Raw genomic sequence first — 23,162 nt, 5'->3', positions numbered from 1 at the left:
TGAGAGACACCCCTTCGCCTTTGCCCGGCTCCTTCTCAGAATGCTTGGTGCTTCCTGATGACGATGGGACAGGTCATGGGCATCACCCCATCGCGCTTCCATCCTTGCGCGGGAGGCATTCAGACTCAGCACCACATGGCAGGGGCACACGCTGGACTGGCTGTGCTGTGTTACCTGATGTAACACTGTCCCCTCAGCGTCCACTTTGCCACGTCACACTCAACATGTCACCCCCCCCCCCCATGATGCCATGTCCCATTACCGCTGGCTCACTCATCTTCCACCTTCCCTGGGGGAGCCTCTACAAGGGCAAAGTCACTTTCACTCAGCCAGTGGTGCTGCTGCTACACGGTTCCTGGTGCGAGGCTGACGTCCAGTAGGTGACACTTTGGGGGGCGAGTGCGCAGGAAACTGGACTCTGACTGCAAAGGCGACTCAGGGGATCTACTGACCCTGAGATGACGGGACTCACTAACCCTGGGTAAGTGTCTCACCGACAGGGCAGGTTCCTGCCTGGGTCCCATGCTGGCCCGCGGCCCAGGGAGGAAGCAGGGGCAGGGCCAGGACCTGGCCTGTGGCTGAGGTCGGGCCAGGTGTCCTGCACATGCACCCTGGGTGGCTCCTTGGGTTTCTGCCTGCCCCTGCTGCACCCCCAATGCACCCAACCCCCGAATCCACTTCTGCCTCCCCAGCACTCCCAGCCCCAGAAACACATTTCTGGATCTGCCCCACAGTGTGACCCTGCTGCGTCCCTGCGGTGGTTCCATGTCGGCACCCAAGTCCTGATGTGCCCAGGAAGCCAGGCGACCACCTGTGCATGTGCAGCTCACGAATCACTCCCAACACCACGCATCACCCCAGGTCTGCATAGGCCAGTCCCCGCGTCAGGAGGAAAGCCAGCCCCTACCATAAGCGAGGTCCCCGTCCACACCTGCTGGGTGGGCAGAGCGGCACGTGACAAAGCCAGCACAGGGGAGAGGGGCGTCTCTGACATCCCCGTGCACAGAAGCAGAGGTCGCTGTGCCCGCATGAAGAGGAGAGTATGCCCTGTTGTGACCACAGCAGGTTCCTGAGGCCCCAGACGACCCTGTGGCCGACTCCATGATCTCACTTCTCTGCAGCAACAGGAGGCCCATCATTCCCGTACCCCGTCCAGGCCCCCTCGCCCATCGCCCGCTCTGCACTCCCCAGGAACAAGGACTGGCGCCCCAACTCCATCTGTCTGCTCTCGTCCTCATGAAACAGTGGGAAGTCCTCATCAGGGCAGCACCCCAGGGAAAGCCGCCACTCCCAGCCTCACAAGTGCCCTGAAGGACACAATTCTGTTCTCCGGGCCCCACGAGACCAATGTGTCATCTCAGGATCTTCAAAGGGATGAGAGGCCTCTTCCTACATTTTGCTTTTGAAACTTGTGACCTGTCAGTTCCATGGATGCTCAGCACTTCCTGTAGAGCAGCAACCACATAGGACGGAGCGGCCAGAGCCAGAGCACAGGCTGCACCCCCTACCGCGAGGACCCTCTCCAGCTGCACAGTGCACCTCACTCTCTATGTCCTGCCTCCGGGCAGGCGCCCATCTCCCAGCATCACAGCTTCTGTGTCCTTGTCCGCCACCTGTGGCAACTCCCCCATGCCTCGTTCTGGAGTTCCACAGGCCTAGCAGATGCTGACACAGTGGCCTCACCCTCCCGTGCCATCCACCACCAGCAGCATGCTGCCTGCTAGCCTCACTGGCAGACCCTGACCACTACCTGGGACCCCACAGGCCAGCCAGGCCTTGCAACCCCTCAAGCTGGAACCTGCCAGAAGCCGCTGCACAAACAGGAGCACCCTCCCGCCCCTGAGTGCCCCTGGACCCTCAGCCAAGGCTGGTGTCTGAGCAGCAGTCCCACGTCACTAGAAATGACAGGTGAGCCTGTCCCATCCTTCCTGCTACGGGCACATCGGGCCTCTTTGGGAGCACCCCGCGGCACCTCAGAACCCCCACCCCGCCGGCTGCCATGACCTGGGGCTCTGCTCTGGGAGGAGTCACGTCTCAGAAACGTGCACAGTCCCTGAGAACTTTCTACCATCACAGATCTTTCACAGGGATCTCATTCACCTGCAGGCGAGCATAGATCTTCCTGGCACATGGGCCCCAGTATTTCCAGAGCACCCTGCCTGTTCCCTGGAGGAGTTCAGCCCCCCTCCCTGCCGAGGGCCACCAGCCCGTCTTACAGGGCATGCGATCCAGCCACAGTGGGACTGCAGCTACTGCAGACGGGTTCCCCCCAACCCCCGACCAGTGACACCTGCACCATGCAGCCCCGTGTGCTCACCGGGGCCCAGAGTGGATGGCACACGGTGTGTGTGCCACCCAGGGTCCCCCTCTCTGCCCGTGGGCCCTTGGCAAGCCCGCCATCACCGGGAGGAAAGCACATTCCCTCAGCCACAGGTAAGCCAAACTTGAGGGCTCCCTGTAGGTGCTAAGGACAACACCCCACACTACACAGCCTGATTCAGGACTGACCCTGGATTCCAGCCCCCACCCTGTCCCTGGCAGGTGGGCCCCGTGCATTGGCCCTGTCCCTCATGTGGCTGCCTGTCCTCACCTCCCCACCCACCTAAGAGCCAGGTTGCTCCTGGTCGCCCACCCGAGGCCAGCTTCTTTGGGTGGCCTTACCTGGTGAGGCCCCTCCCCTGGGCACCTGGCACTGCATCCAGGCCTCTGGAAGGCAGGCCGACTCCTCCTGAGGAGGCTTCTGTCCTCTGGGTGCTGACACGGCCTAGGCCTGTGCAGTGCCTCCCCTGGGAGAAAACCTAAGGAAGCCTGAAGCACAAGGCTCGCTTGGAAAGACAGTTTAGATGGTCAGACTAAGCATCTCAGAAGGGCTCCTTTCACTGGGCCAGGTGCGACTTCATTATCCTTTCCAAAATAAACATGCCCACCCCCTTTACCCAAATGCCAGAAGGCTGGGCAGCACTCACTGTGGACAGGGCTCTGGGGTCGAACACCCTGCACACAGGCACAGCTGCCTGACCTCCCACTCTGTAGCCCACATTTGATGTGTGTTAAAGCATTCCTGTATGGAGGCGAGCCCCCAACCTACGCTCCCGGAGCCTCAGAGTCCAGAGCTGAGCCACGAGCTAGTGTCCATGAGAGATGCCACAGGAGACACGGCCTTGCCCTCTTCTGTGCAGACGATGCATCCATCAGAAGCAGGACAGCAGCACAGCAGAGAGGAGACTCACTAACCCTACAGGTGCTCAACGGGAAAATGAGGGGGGCTGTAGGAACAGGTGATTTCAGAGGCAGGGCAGCCCACCAGGTGGCTCCCGGCAGGAAGATGGGGCCCAGGGTCACGGGGTGTGTTGTGCTGCTGCCGACGGGAAGGAAGCACTTCTCCTAGGATGGGACTTAACCAAACCTTCTCTCGAAGGAGAAATGCAAAAACCTATTAGAAATACACTACTTGGAGTAAAAGACCAAGGAAATGCGGGGTAGGAAGGGATTTCTCTGTCCTGCCCAAGACGCTGAGATGGCGTGGCTGGGAAGGTTACAGGGCACGACCAGGTGTGACGCCTCCACTTGCGACCGTTTCGTGGTACATACAGATGTTTGATTATAAACCCACATGCCCGACACACACATAGCACAACATGGGAACAGTGGGCGCTCCTGCACACCCGGCGACACAAGGGCGCCTCGCCAGGAGGCACCCACTGCCTTTGCACACCTCAGGCACACCATGTATTCATGCCCAGGTTCACAAATTCAGCAGAATGTCCAGAAGAGAATCACATCACTCACGGAAGGCCAGCTGCATCCACCCCTCAGGCACACAGCTTTCATGATTGACAGGAGCCATGTGGTGTTGATTGCACCCCTATTCATTCTGGTTTGTTCCATTCTGCACGAGATTAGCACAAGAACTCCCTGTACGTCCCCTCAGCAGGGCTGTGCCACCTCTGTGCCCCTGGTGCGGCTGTCGGGCCAGAGGGGACCAGACGTGGCGCTGGGTGTACAGGCAGCAGCCCACCACCACCACCACGGCCCCCAGCACACAGCGTCCACCCCATCAGTGCCACTGGGCCGCTCGCACCACCAAGGGCTCCATGCCGTCTTTGAAACAAGAAACTACCCAAAGTTCTTTTCCTGCTAACACGTGACTAAGCCTCATGCTTGGTGAGCTCGGTTCTCTTCCTGGGACCCATTTACTCCCCCAGGGACTTGGCACGTGGTACCTGCTATGCATTGGCATATCTACTACCAAACCACAGAACCCTGATAGTCACAAATGTACTTTCCATCCTCTTTCTCCTACGTGGCATCAGCTATGCTCTTAACATCATAAAAGGACTCACAACATAAGAGAACTAAGTTTTGAGACTAGATATATATGTCCTTTTGCACGTGGTTGATGAGCTACAGCTTGCACAGCTACGAGAGCCCATACAAGCACATGCTGTAATTCAGCTGATTCAAGTGTATGGAAAGTTGTTGCAATGATGTTCAAACATACAATCGATGGGGAACATCCCGTCAGCACACAGTACCTCGGTGCACATCACGAACACGTTTAAAATAACCGAGAAACTAGATTTTAGGTAACGGACCTTGTTTTCCCCAGAAAGCAATAAAATAAACAGAAGGCTGTTCAGTGAGTGCGCGTCACCATGGGTACCAAAGAGGAAAAGGCTTCCTTCTGCTGTGTTCTGCTCGTCACCGCAACGTGACGGGCCAGTGAATCCAATGTTGACAGCACAACTGCCCAGCGCTGGGAGGAATGGCCATGGACACAACAGCTGTGAATGTGTGTCTGTGTCTCTGCATGAAAATGCCGGTAACTGATTTGGCCTCAAACATGTTCAATAATCTCTTGTTGAGCAGCTAGGACCATAAAACGGATGCCGGAGGGAAGGAGGGAGCCCGTGGTCATGAGGGGTCGGAGCTGCTGACACCGAGTCCCACTCCCTGTTGGGAGGCAGCGTGTCTGCATGAATGTGGCTGGCCTCCCTTGCCGGGGCCACATCAAGCTGCCCCCATACTCCTAGTCAGTTAGCCCGACACCCGCGGCCTGATGGTCACACAGGACCCTAGAGGGAAGCCTGGGGCCCTCGGCGCTCCACAGAGCCTCCTGGAGGAAAGGCAACTTGGTAAGAATCCTCCCTCTACCAGACGGGACTGGGACCCAACATCATCACTTTCAGGAAAAGAGCTATGAAGGGCACCAAGACGTCTGGCAAGTCAAGTTCACCAGCAACCAAAGCAGGTGAGACAGCCCGACTTCTAGCAGCCGGAGCCCCCCAGCTGCCCACACCCCGGCCGACACCATCCCACTGGAGGTGGCTTGCTGGGTCTCAAGGCAGGTGCGCAGGAATCTCCAGGGCCTCGAGGGCGAAGCTGGAACACAGCTCCCTGTTTAAACCGTCCTTCCTGCCCCGTGCAGGTCCCTGACAGAAGATGCACCGGTGGGACACCAGGGACATGGGGTTAAAGCAAATGCATGTGTTCTGTTCACACAGGGCCGCCGCGGCCCCTGCTCCCCCACCCTTGCCCCTCCATCTCAGAGGGCCCACATGGTCTTCATTACACACACCCCCGCCCCGCAGCCAGGCCTGTGGACGGTGGCAATGGGGATCTGGGGAGACTGGGCCTCCCTGTCCACAGGGTGCGTGGAGCAGCCTTACCTGTAGCCTGCACCACGTCTGCTGTCGTCAGGTTCCAGATGCTGGCGCTCACCCTGAAGGTCACCGCTGGGCCCAGAACACTGAAAGAGAGGAGGAGAGAGGAGCTCAGAACAGCCCCAGCATCCTGAGCTGCTCCCAGCGCAACATGGCACACATGTGTCAGAGCCACCGCTCACACCACGCGTGACCTCGGCCAGGCTCCAGAGTCCTGGGCACCGTGACTCTCCCCCCTACGTTCCAGCAACTCCACCGGTAAGTGGTGCTTCTCAGACCCACACACAGCAACTTACAAAACATTCAGATCACCCTCAACAAACCACCAAGAACAAGCAGAAAAGGGAAAATTGCGATGGAAACAGATTTGAGTATTCGGCCCCATGGGAGTGGCAGGGATGAAAAGCAGGAAGGAAAGACACTGGGGTTTTTAAATTTCTCTTGACAGGAACCATTTAAAAACCTATCAGTCATTAAGAACTATTTACTATAAAAATAACTAGCAGGGAATTGCCAGATAGGGATGATTAAAATTTTCAAAGCTCCTTAAATACTATGTTGCACATGAGCTTAAAAAATATATTACTTTTTAAGTAATTTTATTCATCTGAAGAGAAGAGGGAAGGAGGGAGGAGAACAGGAAGGGGCAGGGTGGGAGGGGAGGGGATGGAAAGGGAGGGGGAAGGGCAGGGAAGAGGAGGGGAGGGGGGGGGGAGGGAGACCGGAGGAAGAGGATGTCCTGCCCTCCCCACCAGCCCTGCTCTGGCCTCGGGAACCACCCCCAGGTCATCGTGGTCCCTGCCCTGCACCTGCTCCTCCCGGGGTCCGGCTCACATCCCCGTGCCCAGCCTGCCGCCCAAGGCCCTGCCCCTGGAAGACCCTCTGCTGCCCATTCGCCACCAGCATGGCCCTAGGATGCATCTTCCCACAGAAGGCCCAGTGTGGCTTCAGGCCCACGAGACCTGGGATGGGCCCCTGGCACCGTTCCCGCAGCTCCGGGTCCACCTATTCCAGCCCACAGATCTTCTCTTCCACCTCCTTGCACAAGAAAGGTCTGCATGGTCACAAAGCGCTGACGACCACATCCCTCCTCCCCGCGTGTCCCCGGCACCAACAACTGGACCCTGGCTCGCGTCTTGGCGGAGCCACGTCCTGGCCCCACACATCCCCATGGCCATCCCTGCCCTCCGGCACATGGGGTCCCAGGCCCCTCTGGAGCCCCCAGTCGCCAGGCTGCCCTCCTCCCATTCCCAGTGGGAGCCCCAGGCCCTGGAACCATGGCTGCTTCTGCCTCCGTGGCTCACGTGGGTAGTTTTCCTGCCGCCTCTCCCGCTGCCCGGTGAGTGAGGCCCCAGCGCCCCTCAGCACCTCTTGTGGCCTGACCATCATCATGCTGACTGCGGCCTGATCACTGTCAGGCCCTGACCACCATCACGCCCTGACCTCAGCAGACCCTCCCCAAGACCGCCTGGCAGGTATGGCCGCACTGAGCATCTAGCACCAGGGATCTTATAGGATGCTCCCGGCTTCCTGGCACGGTTGGCTCTGGGGGCTGTGGGGAGTTTGTGGCAGCACCTCACACCCAAGTGGGAGGACAGACCATGGCTGTGCCTGAGTCATGATGGCATATACCTGCTTCTACATGGAGGTTGGGAGGGGCCTCGGTGACTTGAACAGGCCTCACCTGCCATCTCAGCGGCCTCACAACCTGACCTCAGTTTACACCTCAAGTGGGGGGGACATCTCTAATCCATCGTACACATTTGAGAAATCCCGAGCAATCATCTGGACCTAAATCCTCCCCCAGCTGCCAGGAGGCCTCTCTCAAGACCCCAGAGGCTGCAGGTCAGGGAGCAGTGTGCAGTCACACCCTCCTCTCCCTGCACAGCAGGAGGACACCCCTGCCCCTGCGAATGCATCTAGGACTCTCGGGAGCACTCCCACATGTTGGCATCATTGTCACCAAGGCTGTTACAAAAGTGCTGGTGATGATTGCTGCCCCCCCCCCCACCCGCCCAGCCCTGGCCCATCACCTCTGGGGCTTGTGAGAATCTTGGGATGGAAGGAAACCTACCGTGCAGAGCAGGTTCAGAGAGGCTCCGCAGTCCAGCCCAATGGCACGACAGGGCCTTGCACCCTCCCCAACACCCTCCCCAACACCCCCATTGACATGGAAATGGCAGTCTCTTTCCAGACCCCTCAACCACACCTCTATGTCCTGTGTCACTCTTGTCCCCCCCCCCCCCCGCCCTCTAAAGCTCTGGCCTCCATTCCCTCGGACATATGGGGAGGCATGTTCTGGCCAAGGGGCTCCGGACCTGCCTGCAGCAGCTGCCGTGAGAAGCCTGACTGCGCCAGGGCGGGGAGCGCATCCTGCAGCACCAGGAAGGGAAGAGAGGGAGGGTGTCCAGGGCTGAGCACGGACCACTGTCCTCGGCCGTGGTCAGTTGCTCCACACGTGTCCCCATGGCCCTCTGACCCCACTGCCCACCACACAGGAGCACACCAAGCTTCCCTTCTAAAATGTGAAGCCCTTGAAGGAGTGCAGCCGGGCCCCAGGGGCAGTCATGTGCCAGGGACCCGTAGCCAGAGAGTGTCTGATCCTCAAACAAAAGTTTGTGTGGTAGACGTTGGCCAGAGCCCACAATCCCCCGCAGCAGCGCCTGGAGGGCCTGCAGGATCCAGCAGGGAGCGCCAGTCCTCCCAGTGGTCCCCCCCTTTCTGCTCTGTGACTCTGGGAACTCCCATCAGTCCAGTGCTTCCTGGGTGCTTTCTGAGCCTGTTTGCAAATAGCGGGTGGAGACACAGGCTTCATCCCAGCCCCAAGGGCGCAGAGGCTCTCTCCTTGGGGAAGGGTGGGGGAACTCCTCGGCCCTGGGGTGCAGGCTGAAGGCCCAGGAAACAGGCCGAGGAGAAGGAGGACTGTGTTGGGAAAGGGCTTAAAATATCAGACACAGAAATGGTAAGAATGCTGCCGCCCGGCTCTGCTGGGCTTCCTCCGTCAAGGTGAGCGGGTGGAGGTGCCCCCCACAACGTGCCAGTGCCACACTAGACCCTGGGGGGGGGGCGCTGCTGCAGCTCAGTACTTCTGCTGCTATTTTTTATGAGCCTTACATTGCTCTCAGCCATAAAAAGCAACATACTGCCGACGGTCACCCTCTCTATCCTGTGTGTGGGGATGAGGCAGCAGCCAGATGACGCAGAAATGACTTGGTGACTAATTCCTGAAGGGATGCCTTGCCTACCCTTCCCCCCCAAGCACAGGCCCATCCCGGCGGAGGGTGGACAGAGCGCACAGACGTGGTGGCTGAGAGAGGAACACGGTGAGACTGGTGGGCAGGGTCGAGGGGTGAGGGCGAGCGGGAGTGCACCTAAGTGTGAGCCCCTGGGCATGCTCCTCTCTGGCCGTCAGGGCTCCCGTACTACCCGGGGCTCAGCTGAGGAGCAGGTACAGCTTGAGGCCAGCTCGGCGTCCCTGGGCAGGCAGCGACAAGGAACAAAGAGATCAGCGACCTTCTAGGTGACAGGAGGGAAAGGAAGATGGTGTCAAGAAACAACGGAAGAGCTCAGAGTGGGTGCAGCGCGTCAGGGATACGTCCTGGGGGAGCTAGCGCCTTGGGCTACGCCATGCCAAGTGCTGCGTCGCCCCAAGGATGGAGTACGCATCCCCTGGGTGAGGTGCTCCATGTCCTTCCTGGGAGCCAGAGGATAGACTCTGAGGTGCCCCGGGGGGCTCCGTCGGTGAAGCATCACCCTTCAGCTCAGGTCATAATCCCACGTCCTGGAATCGAGCCCCATGTTGGGTGCCCTGCTCAGCAGGGAGTCTGCTTCTCCCTCTGCCCCTTGCCTCTGCTCATTCATTTTCTCTCAAATACATAAAATCTTAAAAAAAAAAAAAAAAAAAGATGAACTCAGAAGCAAACAGTGAACCTCCTGGAACCTTGCTGTCACAGCAGCCACTCGGGGGCAGCCTATTGGCTGTGCTGTGGGCCCCCGTGCCCTCCAGGGACAGAGACAGAGAGGGTGTGGCGTCCTTTCCAGATCCTGGCACCAGCAGGGACACCAGCCGCCAGCACGGCCCAGCCTCCTCGTACACGGTACGTAAGACGCACTATGTGCACGTGGGGGCCGTTTCCAACAGGAAATCACCCACAGAAGGCACGATGACAAGGAGAATGTGGCAGTAACAGTGACAAGTGTGTGTTTACGGTGTGGGCTGACACAGAAATGTGGGTGCTGCAGTTCAAACTCAGCCGGGAGTGTATGAGACAGTAGGGCTCTTCCCTGCCCCCCTGTGCCTGTCCTCATGTGACCACGGGAGCACTGCACAGATTTCGGGGTTACCATATATCCGCAAAGATGGGATCACAAACAGTGGGGGAGCACCGTGTCTTCTGGGGTCTGTGTTCACACACATCCGTGACCTTGTTCTTGTCATATCCTACACAGACTGTTGTAGAGAGAGCCGGGGCCTGAGACCCCCTTGGCACCTGCCCTTCCTTGCTGTGTGCTCTCAGCACTGGACACTCGATAACCTGCAAGGTGAGGATATTAGTACATACCTAGAGGGGTGTTTGGGTGTCCTCTAAACCGACCCTCTCACCCTCTGCCCTATCCGTCTAGAGCGGTCTGCTGCTCCCCCAGACCCTCTGGAGAGGTCCACACCTTGGGCCTTCGTGGGCTCACAGCACTGCTATTGGCCATGGAGCCTCACAACCCAGGAGGTCATCCTCCATCTGGAACGACAGGGTGGATACAAGGAAGGTCAGCCACTTCTCACCTGACCCTCCGGCTCCAGGATGGCAAGCTCGTGATGGGTCTGGTGGGGTTGCCACGTGCAGAGTGGGCAGGTGCACTGTACATCAGCTATATGAGGTGCTTTGCTCTGACAGCACACGTGCCACTGGAGGCCATTTTCCTGTAGGACCACAGGCTTTCTGGCCGCCCAACTCACTTCCTGTGACAGGGGCTCCCATTTGTGGTGGAAGAGATGCCACAGGTGGAACCTGCCTGCCCAGACACAAACCCTTCCCACTCTAGTGAGAGAGAGTCTCCATGGTCTCAGCCTAGGAAACCATAGGGGGTATGCGGGTCCCCAGGGATGCTGCCCAGGCCCCTCCCAGAGAAACATCTTTATGAGGAGTTAATTCCCCATCAAGCTGGAAACAAGATGAAAAGGTATCTATCTCCCTGGGACACCTGGGTGGCTCAGTGGTTGAGCATCTGCCTTTGGCCCAGGGCGTGACCCTGGGGTCCTGGGATGGAGTCCCATATCGGGCTCCCTGTAGGGAGCCTACTTCTCCCTCTGCCTGTGTCTCTGCCTCTCTCTCTGTGTCTCTCATAAATGAATAAGTCTTTATTCCCTTTCACTATTTTTTATATTCCCCAAATGAATGAGACCATATAATGTTTGTCCTTCTCCAATTGACTTATTTCACTCAGCATAATAAAGGGGAAAGGAGAAAAAATGAGTGGGAAATATCAGAAAGGGAGACAGAACATGAAAGACTCCTAACTCTGGGAAACAAACTAGGGGTGGTGGAAGGGGAGGTGGGCGGGGGGTGGGGGTGACTGGGTGACAGGCACTGAGGTGGGCACTTGACGGGATGAGCACTGGGTGTTATTCTAATGTTGGCAAATTGAACACCAATAAAAAATAAATTTATAAGAAAAAAAAAAAGAATAAGTCTTTAAAAAAAGAAAGAGGGATCCCTGGGTGGCGCAGCCGTTTGGCGCCTGCCTTTGGCCCAGGGCGCAACCCTGGAGACCCGGGATCGAATCCCACGTCGGGCTCCCGGTGCATGGAGCCTGCTTCTCCCTCTGCCTGTGACTCTGCCTCTGTCTCTATCTCTCTTTCTCTGTGACTATCATAAATAAATAAAAATTTAAAAAAATAAAATAAAATAAATAAAAAAAGAAAGAAAAGGTATCTTCCTGAGATCTTGCACCATTCACTGATTCAAAATTCATTCACTGATTCAAAACTCCCTCTAACCAATTCAAGCCCAGCACGTGCGTGTGCAGAGATGAAGGAAGTCTCATCACCACCATTCCAGCTGGAGTCACCTCTGTGTTAGAGGGAAGTCCAAGGGGCCCTGAGGCTGTGTAAGACTCAATGTTTCTACTTGACAGTTACTATAATTTCAATCATATGTGATGTTTATGTATTTATAACACGTGGTTATGTATTTGTAAGATCATATATGCAATCATGCATCAGTCATAACACTGACAATCACTCCTGTTTCATGGTCCCAGGACAGGCTAACAAAGAACAGAAGTAACTTTGAGCATCTTAATATTGACATATTTTGCTGGTTTTCTGGTGTTTCCACCTGATCATTTGAAGAGGATGGAACGAACAAAACCCCCGCTAACCCGAGTGCTGGGGGTGAGAGCTCTGCCTACATGGTGTTTTCTTTACATGGAGACTTCAGAAATCCTCTTTTCCTGCTTTTATTGCTGGAGTCGTTTTGCATACTCGGGTGTTCTGCCTTTATGGTGTCAACATGCTGACAGACACGTCTTCTTGAGGATCCTGTGTCTTGAAGAGATCGTCCACCTGCTCATTGTAATTACATGAGACCCTAGTCACACGAGTCAGAGGACCCTGTGCTCACACCAATGTTTCAGTGGAGAATGAGGAAGGCAAGTGATTCCCTGATGAGATCTTATCTCTCTCTCTCTCTCTCTCTTTTTAAACACCATTTCCAAAACGTAGAACTCAAAAATTCCCATCAATTAATGATTCTGCTTGCTTTGCTTGATCTGGGTGTTGCTTCTCCTGTGCAGCAATAGGTTATACATGAACGGGATTTTTTTTTAAGATTTATTTATTTATTCATGAGAGACACAGACTGAGAGAGAGAGAGAGAAACAGAGGGAGAAGCAGGCTCCATGCAGGGAGCACGATGTGGGACTTGATCCCAGGTCCCTGGGATCACGCCCTGGGCTGAAGGCTGACACTCAACAACTGAGCCACCCAGATGTCCCTGTGAACAGGATTATTTGCATCAGGTTGACCTTCATGGTCTACCGTGAATACAACAAATATGATGACAGTTTTCCTTGTAAAGATGGGCTAAACAGCCCTTTGTACTTAAATTTAAATAGAGACAAGCCTCAGGAAACTGGGCCCTCTCAACGTTGGGGGATTATAGAAGATGGCAAATCCTGTTTGACACCAAAAAAACAGTTATAGAGTTAATGTTGAAGCTTTTACAACTAACATAAAAGTAAATGCTGCATCTTCAACTAATGCACTTTCCTGAAAGATGTTTAGAAATTTAAAAAAAATACTCCTGATGGAATATTTAATTAAACATTTTTTACTATCATGCTCCACCTTGGCTTGTGCTTTGTCTGTTTGATTCTGGATTTGGAGCAAAACCCATAACATGGATAGGTGGACAGGATGGAGGAAAGGCAGGATGGAGGGACCGTGGCTGATGGATAATGGATAATGGATACATGACAGATGGATTTTATATATTCATATATACAGAGAGAGGGAGCACCCCGATAGCAATGCAAACATAAGACATTTCCTCAAAATCCTATCTATGGCTTAAGAATCCTTTTACATTAACTTTTCTCATCCACAGGTGATACATTTGGTAAGTTGCTCATTCTGTACCTTATTATTAATTAAAAAACAAAAAAAAAAAACAAAATGCTAACACAGGTCCCAAAGTCAGCAAACAAAATCAGTCATCTAGGAGATTGGCTGTGTCTGACCGAACACCAACTGAGGCCACGTAAGAGTAAGAAGATCTCTGCGTCTACACACACAGGTCTGAGGGGCTTCTTAAACCAGCCCGTCAACCAGCCTCCATGCTCAGGCACCGGAGAGGCACCCCCGTGCCACTGCTGGCCTCACGCGTGTACACAGAGGGAGGGTGTGTTGGTGGAGAGCTGAGCACCGTGATGGCATAATTTAGACCCAAAGCAATTCACCTGCAATGCCCTCAGTCTATAGATGAATTAAAACCATGGGTTTTTAAGGACTTGCCCCAGAGTCCAGTTCTAACAGAGATGCCTCCGTGGGAAAAGAGATTCCTGGATTCTCCCCTGAGAGCTTGTAGAGAACCACTAATAATCCCACCCTGCTGTGGTGCCTCCGCCAGGGCCCCTCCTGCCTCCTGGGTCCAGACCCACATTGCTTGCCCTCTTTCCCTGAGGCCTGTACTGACCCTCAACTGTTTCTGAGAATAACCTTGCTCATCCTCCTCTGCTGCCCCTAACCCCAGAGAAGCCCGCAGTCCGGTCCTGGACTGACCCAAGCCGCCAAGAGAAAACCAACAGAAAAATGTCTGGTGGCTACGGCATCATCCTCACATAGCTCATCCCTTCCCTGTCAGATTGCAAAAGCTCTAGAATTCCATGAAATAGCAAAGTAATCCACGCGAATGTTCCAAAAGCATACTTTCCATTACTGTATTTTCTGCACACACATTAAGCCATTGCTTTCCAAAATATCTGATTTGAGGGCTGACCAGGAGGGAAGACAAGAGAACAGGTCATTTCCTCTCTGCATGAGGAGGTGGAGGCTTAGGAGTCATTGCACGACGACGTGATACGAGCCTTCACCGAAACATACCATCACGATGCTCCATCTTTTCTAAGGCCCAAGCAGCTGCTTTGCTGCACAGATCGCCTCTTATGTGCAATCACATGTGGTCACGTGAAACTTGGGAATTCCTCTTTGTGGTCAGAGAATGCCTCACATTGCACTCCCATGAAGTATTTGGAAGAAAACAGAAATATTCCATATTCACGTTGTGACTTTGGACTCCTAAAGCATTTAGTCTGTAAATCCCAGGACAATTTACTGCTTTCCAATTGGGAGATGTGGGACGTGATATGTTTGGTCACAGGAAGTGGAGCTCCAGCAGCAGAGCTGTGGTGGCCGCTGGGCCCGGGTGACCCGAGGGAGCATGGCCTGCGAGCCTGTGGGGCCCAGGGCCTGTGGGGATGGACCTCCCATTGCACCTCGACTCCCACGGTGCTTAAGGATTCATGAATTAAACAAACAAATAAACAACTGAATTATTAGTGACAAACATTCAGAAACCAAGGCAGCACCTGAAAATCTGGACAGAGGCTTTTGGCCCCAGGAACCAGGCCAAGGGCCAGCAGCGCTGCGGGAAATCCTGACCCGACACACAGGGTTGCCAGCCTGCTGCACCCCGCCCTGACCCGCAGCACCTCCTGGTGCCGACGACGCTCACTCTGCTCCGTTCCTTGGTTCAGTTTTGTTTCTCTGGGCACCAAAGCCGCTGGCTGCCCAGCCTTCACCTGAGCATCAGCTCCTAATCCACGAAGTGATGCGACACTGGGGCTGGTTTCCATGCGGGAAAGAGTCCCTGCATTCGTCACTTAGGAGAGGCCACACTGTGTTCTCCTCCCATCCTTCCTCACGGAGATTAGTTCCCGAGTAGAAGGTTGGCCTCCTGCCAGATGCTAATGTGTCTTCTCAGGACACATCCTGACCTGCCTCCTGCACAGCCTCGGGGACATCAGCAGGCCCAAAGCATCTCTGACTCAAGAGTGGAAAGCAGGAGAGCAAAAATAAGTTTTACTTTGTCCTCCTGAGAGAAATAAGGGTGAAGCTGAGCAGAGATAACGGCCACTCACAGCACAGGCAATAAGTAAAATCCATAAAATCCATATTTTACCACGGTGTTTAGTTTTATTTCAGTATAAGTACAACTGCTTTCACGTGCTTACACATTTCATGGTTTAAACATAATTTTCATGTCTTTTAGCATATTGTACACAGAGCACCCTTCCCCCCAGTGCTGGGCACCTGCACATGCCTAGCGCTCATCCCACAGCTCTCTGCAGGGGCCACAACGCCCAGCCTGCAGGCAAGCCAGTGGAGGCAGGGCAACTTCAGCAGCTCGCCCATCATCTCAGGGCAGCGGAAAGATGGCTAAACACTCAGCCCACACTGATAGACTGGCTCATTCATCCACTGCTCGCTCAGTGACTGAGCAACTACTGAGCGCCTGTCACATACTTGACACCACTGTAGACACTAAAGATACATCACGGAGTCTCAGAGGCCCAGGCCTCGCCATCAAGGAGAGCATCATCTCCTGGGGCAGATGAAGGCTCAACGCTTCCAGGTCAGAGGATCATTAGAAGGAACCACGGTGTCTCTTAAGAAGCCCCGAACACTGAGACATGCAGTCCAACACATGATTCCACCACCTACCCAACGCTTCACACTCGAAGTGTTAGCACAAGCCTGGGAAATGGGATTGAGTGGGTTCTTCTTGACAACCGAATCTTTTTTTTTTTTAAAGATTTTATTTATTTATTCATTCGTGATAGTCACACACAGAGAGAGAGAGAGAGAGAGAGAGAGAGAGAGAGAGGCAGAGACACAGGCAGAGAAGCAGGCTCCATGCACCGGGAGCCCGACGTGGGATTTGATCCTGGGTCCCCAGGATCGCGCCCTGGGCCAAAGGCAGGCGCTAAACCGCTGCGCCACCCAGGGATCCCTTGACAACCGAATCTATTCACAGTTAGGAGTTTGGGAAGTTTAATAACAATGGAGATAATGTTAGCAAAACGGTACAGGCCTGTCAAGCCGAATGCTTACATGCAGGCAGGGCCTATGGCTCTGGGATCGCTTCTAGGATCTGCACAGAGACCCTGCCAGCCTTAGAACCGGTTATGCAATTCGTGGGGGCCTCCTCAGAGCAGGACTGCACATCACAGCCCACGGGACACCCTGACCATCCGTATTTTACAGGGAGGGAGGCTGAGGTTTAGAAAGGTGAAGCATTTTAACTCTTCTCCCGAAAGCTGTGATGTCATTTCTCAATAGGAAAGATGCTCCACCAATCCTTTAATTATAAACATCTTTACCTGAAGCACAGGGATTTACTGAAGATGAGAAAAGGCCCTCTGTCACCCGACAACTGCCAGCTGTGAACACACCTGCCCATGCGCCCTGCCCACACTCTCATCTTCAGTCTAACAAGGGGGACAGGGCAGCTCTGACACACCATGACATTCCCCAGGGCCCATGGGGCACCATGTGTAGCACTCTGAGGGACCCTGGCGGTCTTGTGGCGTGTACACAGGGCACAGCCCGTGCTCCTGCTCCGGGAAGACCAGACTCCAGAACAGGAGGCCCTCCATCTCTGCTTTCTTAAGGTAGCATCCCGGAAAACACCCTGGAGCAAGCGGAGCAAGGTGAGAATGTCCCCCTGCAATCAGCAGTGCAGGCAGGCAGCGGGCAGTTGGCAGGGCTTCAATCCCCTCCCCTGGGCCTCCCATGGGGCTGCAGGCCTTACTGCAGGGGACTTGGCTGTGGGTGATCTTCGTTTATCCCAAGCACTGCCTCTGTCACTGCAGTGCCCTGTAAACTCCCCAAAGTATCCAAAACTTTGTCATCACTTGGGCCGCAACACAGTGGGGTCAAGGCCAACCTGACCCTTTCTCTGAAGGCTTCACTCATCAGAGACAAGATGGCAGGCAAATAAGCCGAGTTCTGCCCTGGGGAACAGAAACTCCCACGGATCCTCTCACCAGTGGATGGGTGTGTGTGTGTGTGGGGGGGCGGCTTGGGAAGGAAGGACTAAGAGGACTTGCATGGCTGGGACTTGGGCCCGACCTGGGCTGACACCCACCCTGGCCCTGTGCACCAAGGCCCTAACCAGAAGGCTCAAGGCTGTGCGTCCCCACTACCGCTCCTACAGCAACCATCTTGAACAACAAGAATGCCATGTCTTCCTCAAGTCCATGGATCATGCAGATGAGAAACTAAACTGCTTCCTGCACCAAGAGATGGAGGAAGATTGATCACAGGATTAGGCTGTTCTCCCGCAGTGCCCCAGGCTGATCCGAGCCTTCTTGGGGCTGATTGAGGGCTCTGCTGAGCCCCTGAGGAGGAGTGTGGACACCTCACCGCACCCCCCCGACAACGGAGCCTCCTTATGGATCCCCGAGGCACCGCCCACCCAACGAGCCTGGAGGGAGCGGACCGCCATCCATCAGAACCGCCTTGGACAGCTATGATTAGATTATAAAATTATAAGTGAGATTGTGGTGTGTCTGCTGGCGTAATTACATCAGCATGCTAATGCTGTTTTAATGGTCTCTAATGATGTAATAAGAAATAATGGAATTTACTTGACAGCTACATAACCATTAACAAAACATATTAAGTATCACTGGTGCTTCCATAAAAATGCAGACGGTCTCTGAAAGCGCCAACTTGCGCAGCAGCCCCTCTCCTCTCCTGGAATGGCCGGCAGCCCTGAGAACGTGTCCGTGGATGCCCCAGTGTGGGCCATGCAGTGGCCCCTCCCCGAGGCCCCAGGCCCCCTCTGGCCTGTGCACTGAGCCCAGGAGCACAGCTGGTACCAAGCACACGCATGTGCATGTGCATGTACAGTAAGGACAGGCCAGAGCTGTGGCACCCACAGTAACGGGGAGAACTAGGGCTGCAGAGAAGCCCCTGGCACCTGGAGGACCCGTGATGGGTGAGAGACACGATGGCAGGGGACACTGGGGACTCCCTGTGCTGGGCGGGGCTGGGGAAAGGATCCCTGGGCATCTTGCTCACCCGAGAGCTACGGAACTATCTCACACAAGCTCAAAGACCGGGTGATGCTGTCAGGTCCCCATGGGAAGGAGGAAGCCCCCTGTTTTCTGACGAGGGAGAGACTGTGGCAGGAGACCTGCTGGGTCACCAGCTCCACCCAAAAGTGCTCCCTGGAAGCCTGTGTCCCCATCATCCTCAGACATGACACAGGTGCAGGGGGAAGGGGCTGAGACATGTAAGAGACATGTAAGCAAGCAGCAGACCCAGTTACGGGCCAGGGACAGATGGAGTGCAGCCAGCTCCCACCAGATGTGCCACAGGGCACCCCCCACCAGATGCCCTACAGGACACACTCCACAGGGTGCCCCTGCCCTAGGCACCCCCCACTGGATACCCCACAGGACACCCCATGGGGTACCCCCCACCAGACACCCCACAGGGCACCCCCCACCCCCCAGCCTGCATCGGAAGCCCCTCCAGGAGCCTGACTTGCCCTCCTGACCTCCGGCTGCTGCCCTGAGGCTCTGGCTAAGTACACGAGGACAGGGAGGTGGCAGGTGGGTCGTGTAGAATCAGGAGGGATCCAGACCCCATCCAGGGCTAAATGTCCTCTGGACCTTGGACACTGCGTCTCCTTGTCTGTGGTGACCCCTTCCTTCAGTGGGAAACGCCCAACTGCTGCTGCCCTAGGGGCATAGACACATGGCTACCACCTGGACCTGGGCTGTTCAGCGGCTGACCTGACCCGACTCCCAGCCTGGCCCCAGCGCGGTGGCCCTCCCCGGCCTGGAGAGCTGCACGTCCAGAGACCCCCAGCCCACACGCTCCCGCCTGTTCTGCACACACCTCCCCACCCCCCCAACCTGCGACACCTGCAGCACAGGGCTGGGCCACTGCATGAACATACGGCCATGTCTAAGGAATGAGCAGCGGCAAGGCGCCGCCTCCAGGAGGCACCAGGCCTGGCACAGCTGGCACCGATGGCAAAGGGAAAATAATGATGGTTCAACGAATCCCCTCCCTGGCAGCCTCACCAAGTCAGCCCTGCCAAAGCTCACACTAACGCCTCTCTGCCCGATTACTTTGCATCAAACGTTCTCGATCGTGGCCTAAGCTGTAGCAATATTGTCCAAATGCTTGGGCTACCCTGGCTGCTCCCTGAGCTCCTCCTGGAGACGTGTCTTGTTACCCCTTCTCCTGGCTCCCACGACCTCTGTCCCTTTGATGGTGGTGGCTCTCATTCGTTTGCCTGCTTCCTCCGTGGCAGCTGCATTTCCTGAGCCCATGGAGGCAGGGGCCAGACCTGGCGTCTCCTACTCATGGACCAAGGGGTGAGCAGCGCCCCCCTACTTGGGGAGGCCAGTCCTGGCTCCACAAGTCCTCACTCTGCTGCAGGCACAGTCATGGCGCTAGGTGCCCGATGTGAACACGTGCCGGGGTTGCCGTGACCCCTGACCTCAGGTCACCAGTGGACGCTATAGACGACTGGCCATGTGGGAGGTACAGGCACACTCTGGAGACCTCCCTCTGCTTCTCTGCAGGGAACAGCCAGCCAGTGCCACCAGGTCAGGCCTGGCTCTGCCTGTGCAATCCTGTTCACCGCACACTGTAGAGACCATGCCCCGGGCACAGGACCTGTATGTGCCGCCAAGGGCTGCAAGCCGCCAAGTGCCCATGTCCAACGGCCAAGCCCCTTCCACAGGGTCGGATGGGGATGGGCAGTGCCTAGATGCATGAGTGCACCTGGCAGGGACTTCTGCATGGAAAGGAGCACACGTTGACACAGGGTGTTCTCGAGGGCATCAGGGAGGACAGGTGGGAATACGAGTGGCTCCCACGCGCCTGGCATGCAGTGTTACCAGACAGGGTAATGGATGTCTCCCAACCTCACAGCTACTGCCCACACCCACAGTGTCTACCTGGTATGGGGTCAGCATCACTAGCCCTCAGCTAGAAGTCCCTGGGCCTCCGCTGCATCCTTGTAATCCACTGTTCACATAGCTGGACACATGCTCCCCTGGTGGGTGCTCCTGGTGGCTTCCCAGCCCACAGAAGGACGGGCTCACAAAGGACCAGGGGCCACCTGAGCTGCCCTGCTTGTCCGCACAGAGCACCTGTCCCTCCTGCCTGTGGGTGGCCTTCCTGGCCGCGCACCCGCTCCCCAGGCCCCGCAGCCTCTATCCCTTGTTTCCACGAGGACTAGGGCTGCCTGACCTTTCCCAGCTCCACTCTGCATGTTTTTGCTAGAATGTCAGCTCTCTGCTCCACCTTGGCATGGTGCTCCATGAATGTTTGTTGAATCAAAGTATGCAGATGGTCATGTTTGCCAGGGCAGACGTGGGCCAACCGCCCTCAGTAGGTGGACATGGGCTGGACAGTTGTCGGCTGCAAGGAGCCCAAGACGTGAAGCTGGGGTCCTGTTCAGTCCAGGACTGGCCTTGGCTCCTCTCTCCCAGCTTCTGGCTCCTTCCTACTCAAAGGGGATGAACCACACAGGAGCTGATGGCAGCAGGGAAGGGTGTGCGGAGGCCCCGGCGGCGAGGTGGGTGGGCAAGACTTGTTGACGGTCAGATGAACCTCCAGGACTGAAGGCCCCAGGCCAGCCATCCACATCAACAGACAACTCAGCTGAGCCTCTTCTTTCCAGGTCTGAGTGGTCCTGGCTCACACACAGATCCATCCCCACGCTCCCCTCTGGACTGACCTCCACATCCAGAACCCCCCTTCCCCTACCTGGGACATGCGGATCTGTCCACACCTGCACTCACTTATGCACCAACCTGCTCCTCTCCCAGGCACCTGCTCCTATTCTGTGCATTCCTCAAGAAATGTGGAGGCAGTGGCCCCTCATGGCTGATGTGCCACGGGCCAGCACCCCAAGCCTCCAGTGTCATCAAATCTGCCTACAACCTGTGCGCTGATGACCAGAGAGGCTGGTCGTGCTCCGGTGACCCGGTACAGGGAGCACATGGCAGGGTCCATACACTGTAGATACTCCATAGTGCTGACTTCTCGTGGACATGTGCCATTCCCTGGGTTGACTCATCTGCAGTGGGGTGGGGCCCAGGCTGGAAAGTTCTAGAGCCTCCCAGGCAATTCTAGGTGCAGCAGAGCTGAGAACCACAGCTCCGGTGGGCACTGCCCCTCCAGATTATAGTTTTTACAATTATGCTCCTGTATCATCTGTGCTCAAATAACTCACCAAACCCACCTAGAATTCTCCTTCTGGTTCTCTCCTGAACAGCTTCTCTGATATAATTAACAAGAACCCCAGGCACACAGTTCTTTCTCTTGCAAACCAATTTATGAAACAGAACCTGATGCGCGTGGAGAATAAAACCCCAAGACCCCGTGCCCGGCACTCACGTGATGTCTGCGAAGACGCTCATCGGCACCTCCAGGAGACGCGCGACGCTCACCAGCAGCTCCTTCCCATCTCCTGGGCTCAGGGGGCTGTGGACAGAGCGGGGGCAGCATCACAGAATGGAACTCATCAACACTTGAGAAGCCGCGTGCCCCCGCGCCCCCCGCCTCAGCGCCTATGGCATTCCTGTCACATAGTGACCAGGCTCCTGGGGCAGCTGGGATCAGGTGCTTCTTCAGGCATGATGAATCACCTGAATTTCCAAGCAATGAGACAAACAATACAGTGCAAATGGAATTGTTAGGGGCGTAATGGGCCCATGATCCTGCAATGGCTCAGCTCGGCCTTCAATAAAAAATATAATGGGGGGGAGAGGGGGAGGGGAAAGGAGATGGAAGGGAAGCAGGTGCTGAGAATCCAGGGTGGGCTTCAAAGATACAAAGGAAACACAATTTTAAATGGACTTGTTTCTAAAATGAGTGATGTCCTGAGGACAGAGACCTGATGGGATACATTTAGAGGTAAACGGGGAGACCAGGGGACACTCTGCAGGGACCCTGTTGAGGGGAGCAGGTGTGCTCTGGGAGGATGAGCCCCAGGCCCCAGAGCCTCAGGAAGCCGTGCAGGGGGAGAGCTGTATGATGTGTGGGGACTCAGAGAGGGGGTCAGCAGTGTCACCCGGGTTACAACAAGTCCCACCCACAGCCACACCAAGCCCTCCTCTATGATGTCGGCATTGGCAGCACCAGCAGGGCCAGAGCGAGGCCACAGCTCCAGTGCCCCTGCCCACAGCACCTCTGAAGGCTGTTGTCCCCAGGACCAAGTCCAGCACAGGGTGGGTGGACAGCATCTGCAGAAGAGAGTGAATGGGCCTGACGAGGCCAGTGGGCACTCCTGAGCACACATCCCCCAGGCCAGACGCCCACGCAGGACCTGGCCTGGCCTCAGGGACCCCCACTCCAACCCCACCCCCTCAGTTCCCAGCTTGCCCCCAGAGGCCCGGCCCCACCACACTCTGACAGCCAAGCCTGCCGCCTGTGCCTACTGCATCTGCTGCCCACCTGGCGGCTCTCCGCTCCGGGCCCCGCTGACCTTGGGCATGAGGACAGCGGCCACTGAGGCCTTAGCATTGGGGCTCATCTTCCCTCCACAGCCCCCCAACCCAACTGAGAGGCCGGCTCCTGTATGGACTCATGGCAGCGCCGACAGTAAGGCTTTCATTTCATTGTGTGGGCTTCAGGCTTTAGTCACCGACACAAGCAGACGTGATGGATGTGTTAACAGCACAGATGTGTGAGTACACGAGAAAATGTCAAAAATTTGACATTTAAAATCATTAAAGTGGGGGTGCCTGGGTGACTCAGGGGTTAAGTGTCTGCCTTCAGCTCAGGTCATAACCCCAGGTCCTGGGATCGAGCCCCTTGTTGGGTCCCTATTCTGCGGGGAGCCTGCTTCTTCCTCTGCCTCTGCCCCTCCCCCTGCTTCTGCTCACTCATGCTCTCTCTCCCTCTCTCTCAAATAAATATAAATCTTTACAGAAAATAAAAAATAAATAAAATCATTAAAATGTAAG

At 55.8% G+C, this 23,162-nt stretch overlaps 1 protein-coding gene across 5 annotated transcripts in view; it reads right to left on the bottom strand.

The window, feature by feature from the left end:
* PTPRN2 (protein tyrosine phosphatase receptor type N2) overlaps positions 1-23,162 on the bottom strand; it is a 723,182-nt gene that overhangs the window by 372,391 nt on the left and 327,629 nt on the right. For all 5 annotated transcript variants that reach the window (XM_041753464.1, XM_041753465.1, XM_041753467.1 and 2 more), the window contains 2 exons: positions 21,592-21,678; positions 5,670-5,749 (listed from right to left, as the gene is read on the bottom strand). In XM_041753464.1, coding sequence (XP_041609398.1) covers positions 5,670-5,749; positions 21,592-21,678 — 167 coding nt within the window. The remainder of the gene's footprint in view (positions 1-5,669; positions 5,750-21,591; positions 21,679-23,162) is intronic.

The sequence above is a fragment of the Vulpes lagopus genome, chromosome 4 (assembly GCF_018345385.1).
Source record: "Vulpes lagopus strain Blue_001 chromosome 4, ASM1834538v1, whole genome shotgun sequence".
NCBI classification, from domain to species: domain Eukaryota; kingdom Metazoa; phylum Chordata; class Mammalia; order Carnivora; family Canidae; genus Vulpes; species Vulpes lagopus.
Note: the sequence above shows the minus strand (reverse complement) of the source record. Positions and strands in the feature narration are given on the sequence as shown.